Here is a 23,315-nt window from a genome sequence, read left to right as displayed (position 1 = left end):
GCTAGGTTAATTGGCGACTCCAAATTGTCCATAGGTATGAATGTGAGTGTGAATGGTTGTTTGTCTATATGTGCCCTGTGATTGGCTGGCGACCAGTCCAGGGTGTACCCCGCCTCTCGCCCGAAGACAGCTGGGATAGGCTCCAGCACCCCCGTGACCCTCGTGAGGATAAGCGGTAGAAAATGAATGAATGAATGTTGCTTAAGTGGTTAGCGCGCAGGCTTCACAGCTAGGAGACCCAAGTTCAATTCCACCCTCGGCCATCTCTGTGTGGAGTTTGCATGTTCTCCCCGTGCATGCGTGGGTTTTCTCCGGGTACTCCGGTTTCCTCCCACATTCCAAAAACATGCTAGGTTAATTGGCGACTCCAAATTGTCCATAGGTATGAATGTGAGTGTGAATGGTTGTTTGTCTATATGTGCTCTGTGATTGGCTGGCTGGCCATCAGTCCAGGGTGTACGCCGCCCCTCGTCTGAAGACAGCTGGGATAGGCTCCAGCAATGAATGAATGAATATTTGAATGCTTTGTGCAGTGGGAAAATTCCATTGACATAAAAGACGTACAAACAACGTGAATTAGTCACTGCATTGTTTGTCCCTACCCTGAGCAAAGAAAACATATTGCTCATTACATAAGCTTTATTTACCAAAGAGGCATGTACTCTCAAATGCTCACGTGTACCCACAATCTCTGTCACATCAAACAATTTCTTTTCAATAACCAAAGAATAATACGCTGGACTGTAGACTGTGACTTTGCATTTACTCAGTCCGGATTCTTTTCATGTAAAACATCCCAGTCTACATTGGTTAAAGTTCATGTTACAGCTACGTTATCGTCATTGTTCCGCCTTCTGTGGCTGTCAAGACTAGTAGGTTCACATTCCAAAGTTGGGCTACTGAGAACTGATTAGTTATCTTATCAACAAGACCATGGAAAGACATCCACACAAAAAGAATTGCCCTTTCCCTCCCATTTTGGTCATGACTACATGAAATCACCATGGACTTCAGGTATTAGAGAACAGGTTTATTTGGGAGTGGCCGACGTACAAAAACACTCGCAGGAGGACAGGAAAGGGAAACACGGAGCGTCTTTCTGCACGAGAACAACATGATGCTGCGGACAATGTGGCCTCTTTTCTTGGGCGTACTACTCGCAATGCAAGGTAGGCTTTTATACAATATCGGTATATATATTTTTAATGCTCATTTTGGTGGATTGTTGAACAACCACCTGTTGCCTAATAACACAGCTAGCTGTCATTCATTCATGTGAATTCCACTTTTTTATTGTCAATATTTGGTATTAAAATTTAAGAGAGCAAAATTTGAACATTATCAGTTCTTTCATGGTCGCAAATGTATTAGTATATTTTATACTGATGGACGGGAATTAAGTTCACTTGAGTTCAACTGAGTCTTGAACCAGTCATAATGTGCTATATATATATGACTATATTGACACTTACTATGGTACCCATTATGTCATTGGATGCTCATATCACCTCGTACTTCGGTACGTGACAAAAATAAATAAATAAACTTAAACTATATTAGGAAAGCAGGAAGTGAACAAATGTAACAGTTACTGATTGTAAATTTACTTTGGTAATGACTTAATACTAACAACTTTTAGTAAAGATAAGTCACCTCGTACTTCGGTACGTGACAAAAATAAATGTAAAAAATAAATTTTAAAATTTACATTTAAAAATAAAACAAAAACGATATTAGGAAAGCAGGAAGTGAACAAATGTAATAGTTACTGATTGTAAAAGTAAGGGGGTACTAGAGTGAAAGGGATCTTAGAACACTCTCACAGTTAATAAAGCACAGATAAAATCATACAAATCATTCCAAATCAAATATATACTCCGAGTTAACGATCCTATTTGTATAAGGGACCTACAAGATGTTGAACTACAAGGAAGAAGCTCTCATTGCAGAAAAGCTGTGAATAAAAAATAACAAAACAAAACCCCCAAACTATATTAGGAAAGCAGGAAGTGAACAAATGTAACAGTTACTGATTGTAAAAGTACCAGATGGAGGGGTAGGATTTAATAAGCTTTGCTTCTTCCTACTCCTTTTGGACATGTGGAACTGTGAACTGATTATGGGATGCACTCAATTGTAATCTGATGCATGTTCAAATTAAATAAAACCATTACCATTACCATTACCATTACCATTACCATTACCATTACCATTACCATTACCATTACCATTACCATTACCATTACCATTACCAAGTTGTCAGCTCAAATGAAAGGAAGAATGAGGAAGAATGTTTTCTGAACTCGGAAACAATAACTTACCGGTATGTGCGTCATGCGTATACTATAGATAGGGAATTCTCTGTTTTGGGAGAGAGACGCATTGTGCAACACTTCAATATTAAATCCAAAAATTATAATTTTATGCTTTGTTGCAGTTAAATTTGCTGGAATGGCAATTGATTTTTCATCTCTTCCCTTACAGGTGACTTAAAGGCTCAGGGTAAGCACTGCTTATTTATTTTTTTAACATGCCAACCATATACAGCAGAAGAGGCTTTGACACCTTTCACGTTCACCCAGACTGTGGAGAGGCACCACTGAACAGCAGGATAGTCGGAGGTGAGGACGCCATGGCGGGCTGGTGGCCTTGGCAAGTCAGCATGCACTTCACGGGCTTTCACATTTGTGGAGGGACCTTGATCAGCGAGGAGTGGGTGCTCACGGCAGCTCACTGCATTACAAAGTAAGGAAACTGAATGGGTTCAAAGTTCAAAGAGGACCTACCCACTTCCAACAATAAATGTGTCTGGTATGACTAATGGTGTCAATATAATGACTACATTGTTATCTTGAAAGGATTTATTGAACGCTGTGGTATGAGCCAAGCCTAATCATTTAATCTAAGTACACATGCGGGTGCTATTATGAGACATACTGTAATTATTATTGTAAAAAGGCCCTCTTATCTTTCATTTGTTTGGCAGATAACATTACTGCTACCAATGGGACTGGAAATACTGCTCAAATCTGTAATAATAATGCAGGATTATTATTGATATTGGCTTTTATTTTTCAGAAAACCGATATGCCGATACTGATATTGATATGTGTAACATGACATATCATGTCATATATAAAAAATACATTAAAAAAAATCGGTTTTCATGACATCGCATTTTTGTACTGATATCGGGACGATAATTATCAGTACCGATTATCAGCCATTACTAATAACAACAACAACAACAATTCAAGGGTCGAGGGGGTGCTGGAGCCTATCCCAGCTGTCTCTGGGCGAGAGGCGAGGTACACCCTGGACTGGTGGCCAGCCAATCACAGGGCACATATAGACAAACAACCATTCACACTCACATTCATACCTATGTGCTATATATATATATCACTATATTGACACTTACTATGGTACCCATGATGTCATTGGATGGTCATATCACCTTGTACTCCGGTACGTGATAAAAAAAAAAATAATAAAAAATAAAATAAAACAATAAAAAAAATCATAAAAAATAAAAAATAAAAAATAAAAAATAAAAAATAAAAAATAAAAAATAAAAAATAAAAAATAAAAAATAAAAAATAAAAAATAAAAAATAAAAAATAAAAAATACATTAAAAATTTAAAATTAAAACATTTAAAAAAACAAAAAAAAAAAATTAAGCCAATAAGGAAAGCAGGAAGTGAACAAATGTAACAGTTACTGAAAGTACCAGATGGAGGGGTAGGATTTAATAAGCTTTACTTCTTCCTGTGAACTGTGAACTGATTATGTGATGCATTCAATTGTAATCTGATGCATGTTCAAATGAAATAAAACCATTACCATTGTTCTCTCTCCTTCTGTTTACATTGTAGCACTTCAACTTCTCCATGGCTCATGTACTTTGGAAAACAGAATCAGACCGGCGTAAATCCTCAAGAGGTCTCACGCACTGTGAGCCAGGTCATCGTTCATGCAGACTATAACAACGTCACATTTGAAAACGACATTGCCCTCTTTAAGCTGAGCAGCCCCGTCACTTACAACAACTATATCCGACCTGTCTGCATGGCAAGCAGCAACAGCCAGTTCCACAACGGCACCATGTGCTGGGCCACAGGATGGGGCAGACTGGGGGCTGATCGTGGGTATCTTTTTCTACCTACCCATGTATCTTTCTTTATCTACATCTATCTCACTGTGATAGCAAAGTGGACATTTTAGGGCCCACATGACTGTATGTGATTTAACCTAATCATTGTTATTAGTGTGCTGTGACTTTTTGCGTCAATTTGACAATCTATCCTTGTGATGACTGTTTCCTGCAGAGCCAAACGTGGCCTTTGAGAGGCTGCAAGAAGTGAGGATTCCGGTGATTGGAAATAGACAATGCGGCTGCAGCTACAGCCTTTTGCCGCATGACATCACCAGCAACATGCTGTGTGCCGGGGAGGAGGGCAGAGGAATATGCCAGGTTAGTGCCTGACTGAATTTGCAACCCATTGTTGTGTATTTGCCACCAATCCATGTATCCAATGCAAATGCATTGTTCTTGGGATTGCACCCAGCCACAAGAGGGCATGCTATTCCTATTTATCACATACTACAGTGTTAATTAGCCCTGTACCCTAGAAACCGCCCATGAATGATACGGGAAAAGGCCCAAATGATACTGTGTCAAAGCCCAGGGCAGTGATACTGATAAAATATAGAGTTTAACCATGTCCAGTATCAGCCCCCGTAGCTGTCCACTCAGAGCGCGCTGCTCTGGTATCGTGCCCGTGAAACAACCAATCAGAGAACAGCACACGCGTGCTTAGTGCCTAGTGCTTCTCCAGTCACCAAAAAACCCAAACTTGATTAATGGAACTTTAATTGTCAGACATTGATAAGATAAGACTGTTGATAAAATATTATTGTTGAAATATTTTTGCTGTTTAGATATAATACATGTAATAAACTGAACATTTTCTGGAAACATAATGGTCTTTTGATTAAATAGTACGTGGTAATAAGCTCATGATTAAATAGTATGTGATAATAAGATCATCACATGGTTTGTGTGGTATCCAGTATACCAGTGCCAGACCTTCGGCTGATACTGACACTTGGGGGCATGATACCTGGCCTGATACCAGACAAACCATGTGATAACCTATAAGTATACAATATGTACATAAGTATGTACAGTATCAGTCAATATGATGCACTCAATTGTAATCTGATGCATGTTCAAATGAAGTAAAACTTCAAGTAACGTAAAAATAAAATAAAATAAAATAAAATAAAATTTAATTAAATTGAATTTTATTAAATTTTATTTATTTCGTTTTTTTCATTTTATTAAATTTTATTAAATTTTATTTAATTTAATGTAATTTAATAAAATTAAATTATATTGAATAAAAAAATTAAATTATATTGAATTTAAAAAAATAAATTTTATTTCATTTTAAAGGAATTAAATTATGTTTGATTAAAAAAGTAATTATATTTAATTTAATTAAAAAAATAAATTATATTTAATTTAATTAAAAAATTAATTATATTGAATAATTTTTTTTAAATTACATTTAATTTAATTAAAAAAATGAATTATATTGAATAATTTTTTAAAAATTATATTTAATTTAATTCTCTTTGGACATGTGGAACTGTCTAAAACTGTGAACAAAAATATCGTAATTAGATTTTCATCTCTGACGTCTTCATCTGGGCTTACTCTAACAATATATATATATTTTTTTCAGGGTGATTCAGGTGGACCTGTGCAATGTAAACAGGGCTCGAGATGGATCCAGGCTGGTATCACCAGTTTCGGCGTCCCTTGCGCCAACAGAGGTTTCCCGGAAGTCTTTGCTCGTGTGTCGTTTTTCCAGAACTGGATCACTGAGCAAGTGGCAGGGGCAAACATTAACTTTGTGACCCACACTGCCACTGGTGTCGACCAGGACGACAGCTTTGTTTGTGAAGGCTCTGCAACCAAAGCAAGTCTTTCGGGCCTTTGCCTGTTACTCCTCCTGGTGTTCATTCAGGCGCTGTAACTCATGACAGCGCGTTCTGGTACAGAATTAGACTACACATACAGTTCATGGGGTTTCTTTGCAGAATTTAGCACTTGATCATATGGTATAAAAAGTGACTTAATCAAAATGACCGATTTCATTTTCTGTACTTTGTGAACTTCACTTATTCTTCCGTCTGTATGCTTTCCATACAATGATTCCATCCACATCTCACATGCATGCAAGCAGTGTTGTGCACGTTCATAGTTCGCATGAACTAGGTCAAATGTCACTTCACACATCGTACCGTAATTATCAACGATTCACCTTCAAATTTTTTAACTCGTTCAATGTTCAGTTCATTTCATTATTTTAGGTGAAAAAGCTCTAGCGCACCCGCGGCCCTCGTGAGGATAAGCGGCATAGAAATTGAAAGGATGGATAGAAGAGAACGAAAGACTGACCTTCTTTTTCTAAAACTGTTCTGTATGGTCCAAGTGGAATTGTAGAACAATATTGAATATTCAGTGACTTTCTACAGCCACGCTACTCTGTGACATCACAAAAGAACAGTTTAGCTACGCCCTCTGAAACTGAGCGTTTTGAGCCATCCCAAACTTCTTTTAGGGATCACATCCGAATGCGCAAACTTCATTATCTGAAACTTTGGTATGGTTTAACATAAGATTACAACATTCAAACTACTTTTATAGGTCGGAAAAGCGGGAAATAATAGGTCCACTTTAAGAACTGCTGCATTATTCCGCTTGGAGTGTGCAATGCTTCATGGGTAATGCAATGTGTCGCGCCGCCGTTGATATAATGTGAGCACTGAGAATCACATACTGTTGCAGCAGGAGTGTAAATACCTCTCGTCAGGTAATAGCTGGACCTAAACAGTGGTGCTGATTGTATTCATTCATTCATGTTCTACTGCTTATCTTCACGAGGGTTGCAGGGTTGCTGGAGCCTATCCCAGCTGTCTTCAGGCGGAGAGGCAGAGTACACCTTGGACTGGTCGCTAGTCAATCACAGGGCACATATAGACAAACAACCATTCACACTCACATTCATACCTATGGACAATTTGGAGTCGCCAATTAACCTAGCATGTTTTCGGAATGTGTGAGGAAATCGGAGTACCTGGAAAAAAAAACACGCATGCACGGGGAGAACATGCAAATTCCACACAGAGATGGCTGAGGGTGAAATTGAACTCGGGTCACCTAGCTGTGTGGCCTGCATGCTAACCAGCCCTGGTGCATTGTCACAATCTTTATTTACAATTGCGTTCAATCACAACACTGCATGCAAGTCAACAACTCTGTAAAAATACTGTATAATACGAAGAGAAGGTTTCAGTCGTTTTTAGACTACCTCAAAGTTTTGGCTTCAAATGGACAGCTCAAATGGACAGTGATGTATTAACATATTAACTTGCATTGTGTGTAAATGCAGACATCTTTATGACTTGATTTTTTGCTTTATTGTAATAGTAAAACAAATAAAAGATCTGTGATTTTAAGCAATGTTGTCTTTATTCCGACGTGCATTGAGTGTCAAGCCGTCAGAAGAGGGCGCACATGCACAGTTTGTAATGTATCCCTGCAAACAACACTCCGCCTCAGTGAAAGATGCTATTTTGGTTTTGCAAAGGAATCTGTGGGGAAGATGACTGAAGACAATCAACTTATAAATAGCCACGTTATGTCAGCGTTTGGTAACTGTCGCTATAGTTGAGCGGAGTCGGGTATGCATGTATTAGTATATATTACAATATTTTGTTGCACGATGTGACGACATAATTAATTTCTAATGATTCTTATGTAAAAATCTACAAAAAGGAGCCCATGTAATGAAAATTAATTGAATTAAAAGTAAGCCTATGGCACTGTGTACAGAATGTCCAAAGTCTCTTCCAGGACGGCTTCAAATATGGTGGTGGTAGTCTGAATGTCCGGCCATCTGGAGACAGTACGGCTTCAAATAAGGTGGTAGTAGTGTGACGGGCTGGGGCTGTTTTGCTGTGTCGGGATTCTGCTGTGTACCAAAAAATCCTGAAGGAGAATGTCCGGCCATTTGGAGACAGGACGGCTTCAAATATGGTGGTGGTAGTGTGATGTCTGGGGCTGGTTTGCTGTGTCAGGATTCTGCTGTGTCCCAAGAAATCCTGAAGGAGAATGTCCAGCCATTTGGAGACAGGACGGCTTCAAATATGGTGGTGGCAGTCTGAATGTCTGGCCATCTGGAGACAGGACGGCTTCAAATAAGGTGGTGGTAGTGTGATGGTCTGGGGCTGTTTGCTGTGTAAGGAATCTGCCTTGTATCAAGAAATCCTGAAGGAGAATGTCCGGCCATTTGGAGACAGGACAGTTTCAAATATGGTGGTGGTAGTCTGAATGTCCGGCCATCTGGAGACACGACGGCTTCAACTAAGGGACGGCTTCAACTAAGGTGGTGGTAGTGTGATGGTCTGGGGCTGATTTGCTGTGTCAGAATTCTGTGTGTACCAAAAAATCCTAAAGGAGAATGTCCGGCCATTTGGAGACAGGACAGCTTCAAATATGGTGGTGGTAGTCTCAATGTTCGGCCATCTGGAGACAGGACGGCTTCAAATAAGGTGGTGGTAGTGTGATGGTCTGGGGCTGGTTTGCTGTGTCAGGATTCTGCTGTGTACAAAAAATCCTGAAGGAGAATGTCTGGCCATCTGGAGACAGGATGGCTTCAAATAAGGTGGTGGTAGTGTAATGGTCTGGGGCTGTTTTGCTGTGTCAGGATTCTTCTGTGTACCAAAAAATCCTGAAGGAGAATGTCCGGCCATTTGGAGACAGGACGGCTTCAAATATGGTGGTGGTAGTGTGATGGTCTGGGGCTGTTTTGCTGTGTCAGGATTCTGCTGTGTACCAAAAAATCCTGAAGGACAATGTCCGGCCATTTGGAGACAGGACGGTTTCAAATATGGTGGTGGTAGTCTGAATGTCCGGCCATTTGGAGACAGGACGGCTTCAAATATGGTGGTGGTAGTGTGATGGTCTGATGCTGTTCTGCAGTGTCAGGATTCTTCTGCATATCAAAAAATCCTGAAGGAGAATGTCCAGCCATTTGGAGACAGGACGGCTTTAAATATGGTGGTGGTAGTGTGATGGTCTGGGGCTGTTTTGCTGTGTCGGGATTCTGTTGTGTACCAAAAAATCCTGAAGGAGAATGTCCGGCCATTTGGAGACAGGACGGCTTCAAATATGGTGGTGGTAGTGTGATGGTCTGGGGCTGGTTTGCTGTGTCAGGATTCTGCTGTGTCCCAAGAAATCCTGAAGGAGAATGTCCAGCCATTTGGAGACAGGACAGTTTCAATTATGGTGGCGGTAGTCTGAATGTCCGGCCATCTGGAGACACGACGGCTTCAACTAAGGTGGTGGTAGTGTGATGGTCTGGGGCTGATTTGCTGTGTCAGAATTCTGTGTGTACCAAAAAATCCTGAAGGAGAATGTCCGGCCATTTGGAGACAGGACAGCTTCAAATATGGTGGTGGTAGTCTCAATGTTCGGCCATCTGGAGACAGGACGGCTTCAAATAAGGTGGTGGTAGTGTGATGGTCTGGGGCTGTTTTGCTGTGTCGGGATTCTGCTGTGTACCAAAAAATCCTGAAGAAGAATCTCCGGCCATTTGGAGACAGGATGGCTTCAAATATGGTGGTGGTAGTCTCAATGTACGGCCATGTGGAGACAGGACGGCTTCAAATATGGTGGTGTTAGTCTCAATGTCCGGCCATCTGGAGACAGATGGCTTCAAATAAGGTGGTGGTAGTGTGATGGTCTGGGGCTGTTCTGCAGTGTCAGGATTCTTCTGCATACCAAAAAATCCTGAAGGAGAATGTCCAGCCATTTGGAGACAGGACGGCTTCAAATATGGTGGTGGTAGTCTCCATGTCCGGCCATCTGGAGACAGGACGGCTTCAAATAAGGTGGTGGTAGTGTGATGGTCTGGGGCTGTTTTGCTGTGTCGGGATTCTGCTGCATACCAAAAAATCCTGAAGGAGAATGTCCGGCCATTTCTTCATGACCTGAAGCCGAAACAAACTTCTGGGGAAGAAACACAAAATAAAGACTAAAAAACATAAAATAAAGACTGAAATGAAAAGTGACGAAACAAAGCTGGTCTGATAACAAACTCACACATGACCTGTCATGTTTTAGTAATCAGTGAGCTGTAAAAAAAAGCTAAAAAAAACTGTCAATGAAATGATTTAATCATAACCAAAATGAAACTGAAAACAAGCATTTCTGGAGATATCATTGCTGGATCTGTAAGATAGCATACCGATGCTTTTTTCTTTGATTTTTTTTTTTTTTTTTTTGTCGATCATGGTCTAGATTAAAAGAAAGAAAATCAGGTTCAAGAACAGGTTTGGAAGGAGTAGTGGCTATAAAGTGCAGGTTAGGTTGGGAATATTTAATCAGAATCTCCCAGTACTTGACCAACACCATGATCCCGTGGACAGTGTGGGCTCTTTTTTTGGGTACACTTCTCACAAGACAAGGTGAGTTTTTACACACCCCGGGAAAGGGTATCTAGATGCAAACAGAATGCAATAAAATCTATTTATTTTTTTATTTTCTCTTCAAACAGGCACCGCAGCTCAGAGTAAGTGCAGCAATATTTGAAGCACATGGATGCAATACAATAGAGCTTGAAATGTTTCCCCAGATTGTGGAGTAGCACCCCTGAACACAAGGATAGCGGGAGGCGAGGATGCCCAAGAGGGTTCATGGCCCTGGCAAGTCTACCTGGCTGTTAATGGGCAATTCACCTGTGGAGGGATGCTAATTAGCAATGAATGGGTACTCACTGCTGCCCACTGCATCAACACGTAAGCGCTCAATCATTCATTCATTCATTTTCTACCGCTTTTCCCTCACGAGGGTGCTGGAGCCTATCCCAGTCCTTCAGTGGGGAAATTTGCATTGCACAGCAGCAAGAGTACAGAATCAGTTAAGCAGTACAAAATACACAATATAGAAAAATAAACAATATAAACAACCCAAGTATTAACAAAATCAACAGTTTTTCCCAGAGTTATATACAATACAGTATGTAGATAATATGAAACGTAATGAGATATATGACCAGTCTATACACTGAGATCTTGCTAGTGAGTTAATATGAGGCATTATGGAAATACTTCACATAGAACTTAGTATATTGCATTTAGAGCCCTTAATATTGCACATGGAGGTTGATCAGATATTGCACAGTGAATCAGATATTGCACAGCGAGTCGCCAATTAACCTAGCATGTTTTTGGAATGTGGGAGGAAACCGGAGTACCCGGAGAAAACCCACGCATGCACAGGGAGAACATGCAAACTCCACACAAAGATGGCCGAGGGTGGAATTGAACCCGGGAACTCCGAGCTGTGAGGTCTGCGTGCTAACCACACGACCGCCGTGCAGCCTAAAATTAACATAATGCATACTAAATGCACAGGGAGAACATGCAAACTCCACACAGAGATAGCCAAGGGTGGAACTGAACCCTGGTCTCCTAGCTGCGCTAACCACTTGACCGCCGTGCAGCCATGCTCAATCATGGTCTTCTAAAACATCAAACTTTATAGTGTATACAACTGTGATGCTATATCATCCGACTTGTCACTATTGAGTGGACTTTTCTCTCACATTCTGTCCCCGTTAACTGCAGTGTTTCATTACCTCTGTGGACCCTATACCTTGGAAGACACAATCAGAGTGGACCCAATCCCAATGAAGTGTCCAGAAACCTGTCGCAGATCATCCAGCACCCTGACTACGCATCGCTAACCCGTGAAAACGATGTCGCTCTAATGAAGCTCAGCACCCCTGTGAATTACACTAACTACATTCAGCCCATTTGCATTGCAAGTAACTCCAGTCAGATCCGCAATGGCACCATGTGCTGGGCCACAGGCTGGGGCCAACTGACAAACTGTGAGTATCCTTGTTTTTTTTTTATTCAAGAGAAAAGTCTGAATATTTATAGTTTATGTATAATTTGGATTATATTTCAACATATGTTTCATGATGGTAGGTATGGTAGGTGTCACAAAAAAGAGCTAAAATTCATTCATTTTCTACCACTTCGCGGGGGTGCTGGAGCCTATCCCAGCTGTCTTCAGGCGAGAGGCGGGGTACACCCTGGACTGGTGGCCAGCCAATCACAGGGCACATATAGACAAACAACCATTCACACTCACATTCATACCTATGGACAATTTGGCCAATTAACCTAGCATGTTTTTGGAATGTGGGAGGAAACCGGAGTACCCGGAGAAAACCCACGCATGCACGGGGAGAACATGCAAACTCCACACAGAGATGGCCGAGGGCCAGTTGAACTCAGGTCTCCTAGCTGTAAGGTCTGCGCGCTAACCACTCGACTGCCGTGCAACCAAGAGCTAAAATCATTCATTCATTCATTCATTTTCTACCGCTTTTTCCTAACGAGGGTCACGGGGGTGCTGGAGCCTATCCCAGCTGTCTTCAGGCAAGAGGCGGGGTACACCCTGGACTGGTGGCCAGCCAGCCAATCACAGGGCACATATAGACAAACAACCATTCACACTCACATTCATACCTATGGACAATTTGGAGTCGCCAATTAACCTAGCATGTTTTTGGAATGTGGGAGGAAACCAGAGTATCCGGAGAAAACCCACGCATGCACGGGGAGAACATGTAAATTCCACACAGAGATGGCCGAGGGTGGGATTGAACTCAGGTCTCCTAGCTGTAAGGTCTGCGCGCTAACCACTCGACTGCCGTGCAACCAAGACCTAAAATAATAATCATTCATTCATTCATTCATTCATTTTCTACCGCTTTTTCCTCACGAGAGTCGCGGGGGTGCTGGAGCCTATCCCAGCTGTCTTCAGGCGAGAGGCGGGGTACACCCTGGACTGGTGGCCAGCCAATCACAGGGCACATATAGACAAACAACCATTCAGACTCACAAAATAATAATCATAAAAAAGTTAAGTATTTTTTATGTTACTTTTCACCTTTTTTTGGACCCGACCGCCATGCAACCAAGAGCTAAAATAATAATCATAAAAATGTAAAGTATTTTTTATGTTACTTTTCACCTTTTTTGGACCCAAACATGGAATTTTTATCTCAAGACACAACAGTAGACATAATCATAAACCACAACACTGATACTGTAATCGACACTAAAATACTACACTGCAACACTGCATGTGGTTATGATAAATGAAGGGATGTATTATATATAAAATGTAAAAAAAACAACAGTGACTTGACTGTAAGTTGGATTCTGCCCTCCTATAGTATCAGGCACACCAAAGACGCTGCAAGGAATTGAGGTCCCCATCATTGAAAATAACCAATGCAGCAGCTACTTCCCATCTGGAGCTCACACGTTCAACAACAACATAATCTGTGCCGGGCTGAGGGACAATGGAGCATGCATGGTGAAATATAATATATATATATTATAATAATAACTATTGATTGATCATTATGCAAGTTAGCTGTCATATGATTGACTTTATTTGGTCTTCAGGGTGATTCAGGTGGACCTTTGCAATGCAAACAAGACTCCAGGTGGATCCAGGTGGGAATTACCGGTTTCGGCATGCCCTGCACCACCGGCACCGCCCCTGAAGCCTACACCCGTGTGTCATTTTTCCAGAAATGGATCAGAGAACAAGTGCCAGGGGCAAACATTGGCGTGGTTTGGTCCAACTCCAGTGACCCTCGCCATGACAGCTACACGTGTGGTGCACTGTCTATAACCCAGTCAACCTTAGCGAGTTTCTCTTGGCTTAGCATTTTGCTCCTCCTGCAGGGCTTTCAAGCTGTGTGATAAAACAAAATCTGTGTGACCTTGCTGGATTTAGTATTCAGTATTTAGCACTTGATGATGAACAACCTGGATGTTGTTTTTGGCAGGGAAATCTAACATAAACAGTCAAATACGTAACTCAAGTTAGAATATTCATTCATTTTCTAACGCTTATACTCACGAGGGTCGCAGGGGTTGCTGGAGCCTATCCCAGGTTTGGGTGAGAGGCAGGGTACACCCTGGACTGGTGGCCAGCCAATCACAGGGCACATATAGACAAACAACCATTCACACTCACATTCATACCTATGGACAATTTGGAGTCGCTAATTAACCTAGCATGTTTTTGGAATGTGGGAGGAAACCGGAGTACCCGGAGAAAACCCACGCATTCATGGGGAGAACATGCAAACTCCACACAGAGATAGCCAAGGGTGGAATTGAACCCTGGTCTCCTAGCTGTGAGGTCTGCGTGCAAACCACACGACCGCCGTGCAGCCCCCAAGTTAGAACAATTAAAAGAAAATAAAAAAAATACAAAAATGGGGCCCAAAATTCCTGCTCAATTCCTAATTCCTGTCTGAAGCAGAATCCATTTTCCTTAGAACCGCTTCTGATTAGTCATTAAAGGAGTTCAGTTCATGAACAGTTTTGCAGACCCATTACAATAAATGAAATGTTTTTTTGGAGCTGATTTTATTAAACGGATTAAAGATGCTCTATAGCAACCCCACAGCATCAATTAAAACTAATAATCTGATTTCAAAACAATTTATTTTCAGGACATGGATGTCTCGTATCCGGTTTATTATTTAGGTATTTATATTATATTATTATTCGTGTATTGTGAAACTGGGCGGGGATGAAGCTGGGGTTGTTGGTTGTGTCCTTTTTGTCTGCTAATTAAATGAATTTTATGATGATAACACTGTACAAATGTATTGATTAGAAAGCTGCAGAGCAAAATGACATAATATCACACAGGAAATTACCGTATTTTCTGGACTATAAGTCGCTCCGGAGGATAAGTTGCACTAGGCCAAAAATGCATAATTAGGTAGAAAAAAACATACATAAGTCGCACCAGAGTATAAGTCGCACCAGAGTATAAGTCGCACAAGGCCAAAAATGCACAATTAGGTAGAAAAAAACATACATAAGTCGCACCGGAGTATAAGTCGCACAAGACCAAAAATGCATAATTAGGTAGAAAAAACCATACATAAGTCGCACTGGCATATAAGTAGCACAAGGCCAAAAATGCATAATTAGGTAGAAAAAAACATACATAAGTCGCACTGGCATATAAGTAGCACAAGGCCAAAAATGCATAATTAGGTAGAAAAAAAACATACATAAGTCGCACTGGAGTATAAGTCACATTTTTTCCAAATTACCTAACCAAAACAGACATTACGTCCTCTTGGAAGGCAACAAGGTTCTAACATTAATAAAAGAATAGAGAACAGGCTGAATAGATGTAAGATATGCTAACACAATGGTTATTCAGCTACCCAAAAATAAACATAAACATAAAAGGTGTCCAGTGTAAATAAACAGTTTTTTTCATTTATAAGTCACTCTGGAGTATAAGTCGCAGGAACAGCCAACCTATGAAAAAAAGTGTGACTTATAGTCTGGAAAATACGGTAATAATTTCTGTTCTTCAGTAATAAAAAATATTAATAATCCTAAAAGTGTCCCTTTACTTACCCGGTACTTGGCAGTTTACAAGCATCTCTCACTTCTTGCGAATGTTTAAATGTGATTATAAAATGTAAGTAAGTAAGTAAAACACCATATAAGGGTAAACGCTTTATTCCATTGAACCAGTATTAAGGACATTACTGCAGTTGATGGAATCAGTCCAATGGAACGTAGTACAACCTGTGTAAAAACAACATGGGAATTTTTACCTGTGCAATGGCATAAGGTTAAGGGAATGGTGGCAAATCTTCTTGCCGCAGCGACAACAACCAAGAGTTTTTTTTTTCACTCTCGTTCACTAACCAAGATGTTTTTACAATAGCAGATAGAAGTCCTACGACTTTCCACGGTGTAGTAATAATGTATGAGAGTACGTGTTTGTGCTTAATAGGCATGGTTAGCCACAAACAGAGACTCTCCACCGGCAGCACTGGATCCGGAGGTAACGTATTTTCCCTGGCATGCTTGGCTGTTGGCCTGGAAGAAGAAAATGAGATGATAAATATATAATGCAACACCATGATATAAATATTGCATTCATTCGATCTTGAACTCACCAGAGCTCTCTTGATGAATTCCTCCTGGCATGCCTTTCCATTCTCCTTCTTGCCACCCCAAGCCTTGAGGGCGGATGCCTGCAGGGCACGTCCGTACGAGAAGGTCAGCGCCCAGGGCCTGTGCAGAGGACACTGGTTCATGGCGTTCAGGTTGACGGAAGCTTCCTCTTCACTCTGGCCGCCAGACAAGAAGGTGATTCCTAAGCATGGAGATCGATTGACTTGAGTAAATGCACACAAATTATGAAATAGAATTTACAACATCTGAGGTTCGTCGCACCGGGGACGGCTGGGGGCACGGTGCGGCGGAGGGCGGTAACAGTTGCCATGGCGATCTCCTGATTGCTGTACTTGAAGGAGCAGGAGTGGCCGGCGGTTACCATGTTGGGTTTGAGCAGAGTTCCCTCCAGGTAGACGTGGTGGTCTGACAAAGCCTTGTAAACGGCAGCCAGGACCTTCTCAGTCACATACTGGCACCTCTTCAGGTCATGGTCACCGTCAGGGAGGATCTCAGGTTCCACGATAGGGACGATACCATGCTGAGGAGCACAGAAAGTATACTTAAATATACCATTGAGGTACCAAAAAATGTGTTTATTCTGTAATGGCAAAATCCATTACACTACAAAATATATGACCACAATATTGTATTTGGTACTGTAATACAGTGTACCAGGAAAGTACACTGTCTATACACAGACATAAACAGTCAACATACATGAGACGCACCGGAGTATAAGTCGCACAAGGCCAAAAATGCATAATTAGGTAGAAAAAAAACATACATAAGTCGCACAAGGCCAAAAATGCATAATTAGGTAGAAAAAAACATACATAAGTCACTCTGGAGTATAAGTCGCACAAGGCCAAAAATGCATAATCAGGTAGAAAAAAAACATACATAAGTCGCACAAGGCCAAAAATGCATAATTAGGTAGAAAAAAACATACATAAGTCACACTGGAGTATAAGTCGCACAAGGCCAAAAATGCATAATCAGGTAGAAAAAAAACATACATAAGTCGCACAAGGCCAAAAATGCATAATTAGGTAGAAAAAAACATACATAAGTCACACTGGAGTATAAGTCGCACAAGGCCAAAAATGCATAATTAGGTAGAAAAAAACATACATAAGTCACACCGGAGTATAAGTCGCACAAGGCCAAAAATGTATAATCAGGTAGAAAAAAAACATACATAAGTCGCACTGGAGTATAAGTAGCACAAGGCCAAAAATGCATAATTAGGTAGAAAAAAACATACATAAGTCACACCGGAGTATAGGTCGCACAAGGCCAAAAATGAATAATCAGGTAGAAAAAAACATACATAAGCCGTATTGGAATATAAGTAGCACAAGGCCAAAAATGCATAATTAGGTTGAAAAAAACATACATAAGTCACACCGGAGTATAAGTAGCACAAGGCCAAAAATGCATAATTAGGTAGAAAAAAACATACATAAGTCGTACTGGAGTATGAGTCACACAAGGCCAAAAATGCATAATTAGGTAGAAAAAAACATACATTATTATTATTATTTAGGTATTTATATTATATTATTATTTGTGTATTGTGAAACTGGACGGGGATGGACTGTCTATTACCATCTGGCAGATGCTAGCATAGCGGGCCAGGACGTTGGCGTTCTCAATGATGGCCAGCCTTGAGGGAGTGGTGGGCGTGATCCTCAGCACACAACGCCATTTGGCGAAGTCAGCACCGTCCTTCTTGTACTGGGCGCAGCGCTCATACAATCCATCAAGACCTGAAGAAAACAGAAGGTCAGGCGACCAAAACATTGGAATACTTGGGAGTGTTCTTTTTATGTTCTCAGCTCACCCTGGGTTGTCGTTTCGCCATTGGTTCCGGCCAGAGGGACGACACCTTTGTCAACCTTGATGCCCACCACCATGCCTTTCTCTTTGAGGTGCTGGGGGAAAAGCTTGCCGTCGTCGGTCTTCTGGTACATGGTCTCGTGGAAGAGGATGACGCCGCCGATGCAAGGGGTGGCACGGTCGTCAGCGGTGAAGAGGAGCTGGCGGTACAGCCTCCTGTTCTCCTCAGTGTTCTCAGCATTGATGCTCTGGAAGCGCTTGGCCACGCTACCTGCAGGAAGGCATGGAGTTTTAGATGATGAGAGTATGTACACTTTTTTTATGACAACAAATGAATTCACTTTGCATTATTTCCTATGAGAAGAACTATTGTGAGATTGGCACAACTTGAAGGGATTGACTTTGGAGGCTCCCTGTTGCCACACATTAGATCCCCATCTATTCGTGGATTGTGAGCCTGGAGACCCTGCCAAGTACCCCCCCCCCATCAGAAATCACTCCACACTCTTTATTGCTCTCTGGTTCTACCATATATTACTTATTGTGTGGAAATATGGGCTAATAACTATAAAAGCAATCTTCGCTTGCTAAATGTACTGCAAAAAAGGTCAGTAAGGATAATTCATAATGCCGCCTACAGAGAACATACTAACTCCTTATTTCTAAAATCACAAATACTTCAACTTGCTGATATAGTTCATCTTCAAACAGCTAAAATAATGCATAAGGCTAAAAATAACCAATTAGCTAAAAATGTCATCCAATACTTCTCTACAAGAGAGGAGAAATATGATCTCAGGGAAGAAGTACATTTGTTTTATTTTTTTTAATTAAAATTAAAATTAAAATTAAAATTAAAATTAAAATTAAAATTAAAATTAAAATTAAAATTAAAATTAAAATTAAATTAAATTAAATTAAATTAAATTAAATTAAATTAAATTAAATTGTCATATCATCTCGTACTTCAGTACAGGACAAAAAAAATCAAAATTTAAATAAAAACAAAACAAAACAAAAAAACACCCTTAAACTATATCCAGGAAAGCAGGAAGTGAACAAATGTAACAGTTACTGATTGTAAAAGTACCAGATGGAGGGGTAGGATTTAATAAGCTTTGCTTCTTCCTACTCCTTTTGGACATGTGGAACTGTGAACTGATTATGTGATGCACTCAATTGTTATCTGATGCATGTTCAAATGAAATAAAACCATTATCATGACCGTAGATCAACAGTACTATCTGCCCCAATGGCTGGACGGGACACACACAAAAAGAAAAAAAAAAGCTTATTTTTTGTGCCATGTTTTGCAGGGTGCAAAATTTATATCACTCTCACAAAGACAGGAAGTCCCACACACAGCAATCACTGGTCTTGAATGTAATAACAGGTAAATGAGTATGGTCTAAACGTGTATCCAACTCCCTTCTTTACCAGTAGACTCATCTGCGGCAAGAATTCCCTTGCCGGGAGCGACGATCTTCAGAGCAATATCACTGAGCTCCTTCTTCTGCTCAGGAGTGAGGAAAGGGTATGCGTGAGGCATCTTGACTCTGAGGAAGAGGAATGATTAAAGACAAGGTTAGCTGGATGGATTTGGTCGGTTGATCACATGGTTTCACGTGTGAAAAACAGTTTCCCAAACTGCACCACTTCCACGCCCGCCTCTACATATCTGACATCCACGACCGTGTGCCTGACCTATTCCATTTTCTTCCCTCTTATCCCCGACCTTTCCTGCTCTTCTGTCGCATACCACTCCTCTGCTCCCCCCTGCCAAACACAAGACTGAACTAAATATACACGGTGCATGCACTCTAAGCACGAGGGTGTTACATAAAAGAGGGTCCTGTATGCATGTTGAATACCAGACTATAATTACCAGTGGCGTTAGATTTTACTGTTTGGGACACAACAGGGCACAATACGCTGGAACTATTCATTTGTTAACACCTCATCTAGATCAGTCTTCAGGCAAAAGGCGGGGTACACCCTGGACTGGTCGCCAGCCAATCACAGGGCACATATAGACAAACAACCATTCACACTCACATTTTTTTTTCCCTTCAGAAAACCGATATGCTGATACTGATATTGATATGTGTTATATGTCCTGTGGAGGAATTAACACATATGTACGTATACAATACATTAAAAAATGAATAAAAATATCGTTTTTCATGATATCGCATTTTTATACTGATATCAGGACGATAATTATCAGTACCGATTATCAGCCATCCCTAATAATAACAACAACAACAACAAAAATTCATTGATTATCCTCACGAAGGTCGCGGGGGTGCTGGAGCCTATCCCAGCTGTTCGGGCAAGAGGCGGGGTACACCCTGGACTGGTGGCCAGCCAATCACAGGGCACATATAGACAATTTAGCAGTTACAGAAAGAGTTTGCTTTCACAAAATAAAATGAAAAAAAAAAAACAGAAAAAATGCTATGAATAAAAATACATTTATTTATCATTTTTTAATTATGTTATATTATTATTTATTATATTTTATTATTTTATAACATTTTATATCATTTATAATTAACATTTTGCAGCTCATTCATGCATTTTCTACCGCTTATCCTCACGAGGGTTGCGGAGGGGTGCTGGAGCCTATCCCAGCTGTCTTCCGGCGAGAGGCGGGGTACACCCTGGACTGGTGGCCAGCCAATCACAGGGCACATATAGACAAACAACCATTCACACTCACATTCATACCTATGGACAATTTGGAGTCGCCAATTAACCTAGCATGTTTTTGGAATGTGGGAGGAAACCGGAGTACCCGTAGAAAACCCACGCATGCATGGGGAGAACATGCAACACAGGGTGGAATTGAACCCGGGTCTCCTAGCTGTGAGGCCTGCGTGCTAAAAAGTAAGTGTGACCTCCAGCTTGCCTCTATATGAAAGGTCACAAAACATTATAATTATAGTATAATATTTATATAGGTAAAATAACATGTAACAATGAAGTATGGCTTCAATCTTCCGCAGTATTGGAAATTATTTAACCTAGTTATTAATAATGAGCTATTTTGAAACAATGTATAGGTAGCCTTAAGGTAGGAAGTGACATAGATGGATAGTTTACGTTGTTCTGGTTCTAATGTATAGTAATTGTTGCATAATCCCATTCAGGATAGTACTCAGACAATGCTATAAAAACTGAAGTAGGGCATGCACTTTTAAAGTACTTTTACAAAGAAAACACACAAAAAAGAACCAAAGCAATGCCGCAAATGTCCTTTTTTACCTTTGAGGTCAGAAGAGGAGAGAGCTGAGAGAGGGTGGCGTTCGTCTGCGACACCCTCTGGACGGGGCAGGCCCTTGTATTTATCCTCCCATTGTGACCCCTCACATTTCAGCTGCTCGGCTATAAAAAGAACAGGACGCAACCAGAGAGGGCTCGTGACATTCAGCACGACTCGGACTTGGAGTGGCGTGGCGGCGGGTAGCTAGGGAAAGGGCAAATAGTGAAGAAACAAAGAAGGCAATGAGGAATATTGCATAGAAATATAAAAGGTTGGGACGCATTGCTTCCTTATAGTCTCACTAAAAAAAATGAAATTAAAATCGGGGCTGCAGCTGAAGGTTAATACAAAAAAATAGAACCAGCAAGATATGAAAAGCAGTGAAATAACTAAATAAAACTAAACAAATAAAATTACATATAATATATAGAGTCCAGACACACAATATTCAAGTCCCAAGAATGTCACAAACATGGCGGATGTGCCCTTCAAAATCCAGTTCGCCCTCAGCACCACACCAAGTGCTGATCCTTGACCTTTCCCTGACCTTTCCCCATCGTCTTTTCTCGCCAAGAGGAAGTCAGGGTCAACTGGCACACACAGTAAAGATCACACATGTACACTGTCCGGTTACGCATCAAGTTGTTGAGCAGAAAGTTGTGTGCGGGTGTGAAGTTTCGCACTACTGACATGTCCATTATGTTGCTGCTTGCGTAAGTGACAAGAGAAAACGGTTAGCAGAAATGACACTTCCGCTTCCTGAGAAGAAGCTGCGGTCTGATAGCCAAACCATAATGCGCTTTGGTGGGAAGAAGACAACTGAAACACATGTAAACGTTTCCATTATGTGCAGTCATACACAAAAGTGAGGGCTGCACGGTGAACAAGTGGTTAGTGAGCAGACCTCACAGCAAGGAGACCCGAGTTCAATTCCACCCTCGGCCATTTCTGTGGGGAGTTTGCATGTTCTCCCCGTGCATGCGTGGGTTTTCTCCGGGTACTCCGGTTTCCTCCCACATTCCAAAAACATGCTAGGTTAATTGGCGACTCCAAATTGTCCATAGGTATGAATGTGAGTGTGTATGGTTGTTTGTCTATATGTGCCCTGTGATTGGCTGGTGATCAGTCCAGAGTGCACCCCGACTCTCGCCTGAAGACAGCTGGGATAGGCTCCAGCACCCCCGCGACCCTCGTGAGGGTAAGCTGTAGAAAATGAATGAATGAATGGAAGGTAGATGCTAACATTAATGATGTAGTCATGGGAAAAACATTATAATATGTCAGGATTACAATTCATTCATTCATTTTCTACCACTTTCTACCGACTTATGGCAAGAGGCGGGGTACACCCTGGACTGGTGGCCAGCCAGCCAATCACAGGGCACATATAGACAAACAACCATTCACACTCACATTCATACCTATGGACAATTTCATTCATTCATTTTCTACCGCTTTTCCTCACGAGGGTCGCCGGGGGTGCTGGAGCCTATCCCAGCTGTCTTTGGGCAAGAGGCGGGGTAGACCGTGGACTGGTCGCCAGCAAATCACAAGTCACATATAGACAAACAACCATTCACACTCACATTCATACCTATGGACAATTTGGAGTCGCCAATTAACCTAGCATGTTTTTGGAATGTGGGAGGAAACCGGAGTCCCCGGAGAAAACCCACGCATGCACGGGGAGAACATGCAAACTCCACACAGAGATGGCCGAGGGTGGAATTGAACCCTGGTCTCCTAGCTGTGAGGTCTGTGCTCTAACCACTCGACCGCCGTGCCGCCCCATGGACAATTTGAAGTCGCCAATTAACCTAGCATGTTTTTGGAATGTGGGAGGAAACCGGAGTACCCAGAGAAAACCCACGCGCGCTAACCACTAGACTACCCATGCAATTGTAATAATATAAATAATAAAAATATGAATGAAATTTTAAAAATATATAAAGGTTAATTGTCCATAGGTATGAATGTGAGTGTGAATGGTTGTTTGTCTATATGTGCCCTGTGATTGGCTGGCCACCAGTCCTGGGTGTACCACACCTCTTGCACAAAGTCAGATGGGATAGGCTCCAGCATACCCCCGCGACCCGAGTT

General features: G+C 41.2%; 3 protein-coding genes across 4 annotated transcripts; 2 read left to right on the top strand and 1 right to left on the bottom strand.

Annotated features, from left to right (window-relative positions):
• Window positions 1-1,018: 1,018 nt before the first annotated feature.
• Window positions 1,019-7,531, top strand: LOC131109725 (chymotrypsin-like protease CTRL-1). Its single transcript, XM_058061996.1, has 6 exons — window positions 1,019-1,169; window positions 2,485-2,502; window positions 2,583-2,745; window positions 3,877-4,145; window positions 4,330-4,475; window positions 5,752-7,531. The coding sequence occupies exons 1-6, from the start codon at window positions 1,115-1,117 to the stop codon at window positions 6,043-6,045; spliced, it is 945 nt and encodes a 314-aa protein (XP_057917979.1). The 5' UTR covers window positions 1,019-1,114; the 3' UTR covers window positions 6,046-7,531.
• Window positions 7,532-10,421: 2,890 nt separating this feature from the next.
• Window positions 10,422-16,691, top strand: LOC131109726 (chymotrypsin-like protease CTRL-1). Of its 2 annotated transcripts, XR_009120779.1 has the most exons (7): window positions 10,422-10,543; window positions 10,633-10,647; window positions 10,711-10,873; window positions 11,705-11,970; window positions 13,330-13,472; window positions 13,565-14,903; window positions 14,987-16,691. XR_009120779.1 is itself a non-coding variant. In XM_058061997.1 (6 exons), exons 1-6 carry the CDS (start codon window positions 10,489-10,491, stop codon window positions 13,865-13,867), a joined length of 945 nt encoding a protein of 314 aa, XP_057917980.1. In that variant the 5' UTR covers window positions 10,422-10,488; the 3' UTR covers window positions 13,868-16,691. The 2 variants fall into 2 exon arrangements, 1 of the variants encoding a protein (XP_057917980.1); XM_058061997.1 differs by having other exon boundaries at window positions 13,565-16,691.
• Window positions 15,630-21,307, bottom strand: aldoab (aldolase a, fructose-bisphosphate, b). The gene is made up of 7 exons (XM_058061995.1): window positions 21,218-21,307; window positions 19,388-19,506; window positions 17,955-18,221; window positions 17,720-17,880; window positions 16,391-16,649; window positions 16,111-16,310; window positions 15,630-16,030 (listed from the first exon to the last, which is right to left on the bottom strand). Exons 2-7 carry the CDS (start codon window positions 19,497-19,499, stop codon window positions 15,938-15,940), a joined length of 1,092 nt encoding a protein of 363 aa, XP_057917978.1. The 5' UTR covers window positions 19,500-19,506; window positions 21,218-21,307; the 3' UTR covers window positions 15,630-15,937.
• Window positions 21,308-23,315: the final 2,008 nt, after the last annotated feature.

This window comes from Doryrhamphus excisus, chromosome 22, assembly GCF_030265055.1.
Source record: "Doryrhamphus excisus isolate RoL2022-K1 chromosome 22, RoL_Dexc_1.0, whole genome shotgun sequence".
Lineage (NCBI taxonomy): Eukaryota > Metazoa > Chordata > Actinopteri > Syngnathiformes > Syngnathidae > Doryrhamphus > Doryrhamphus excisus.
This window is presented reverse-complemented; position numbering and strand designations above follow the sequence as displayed.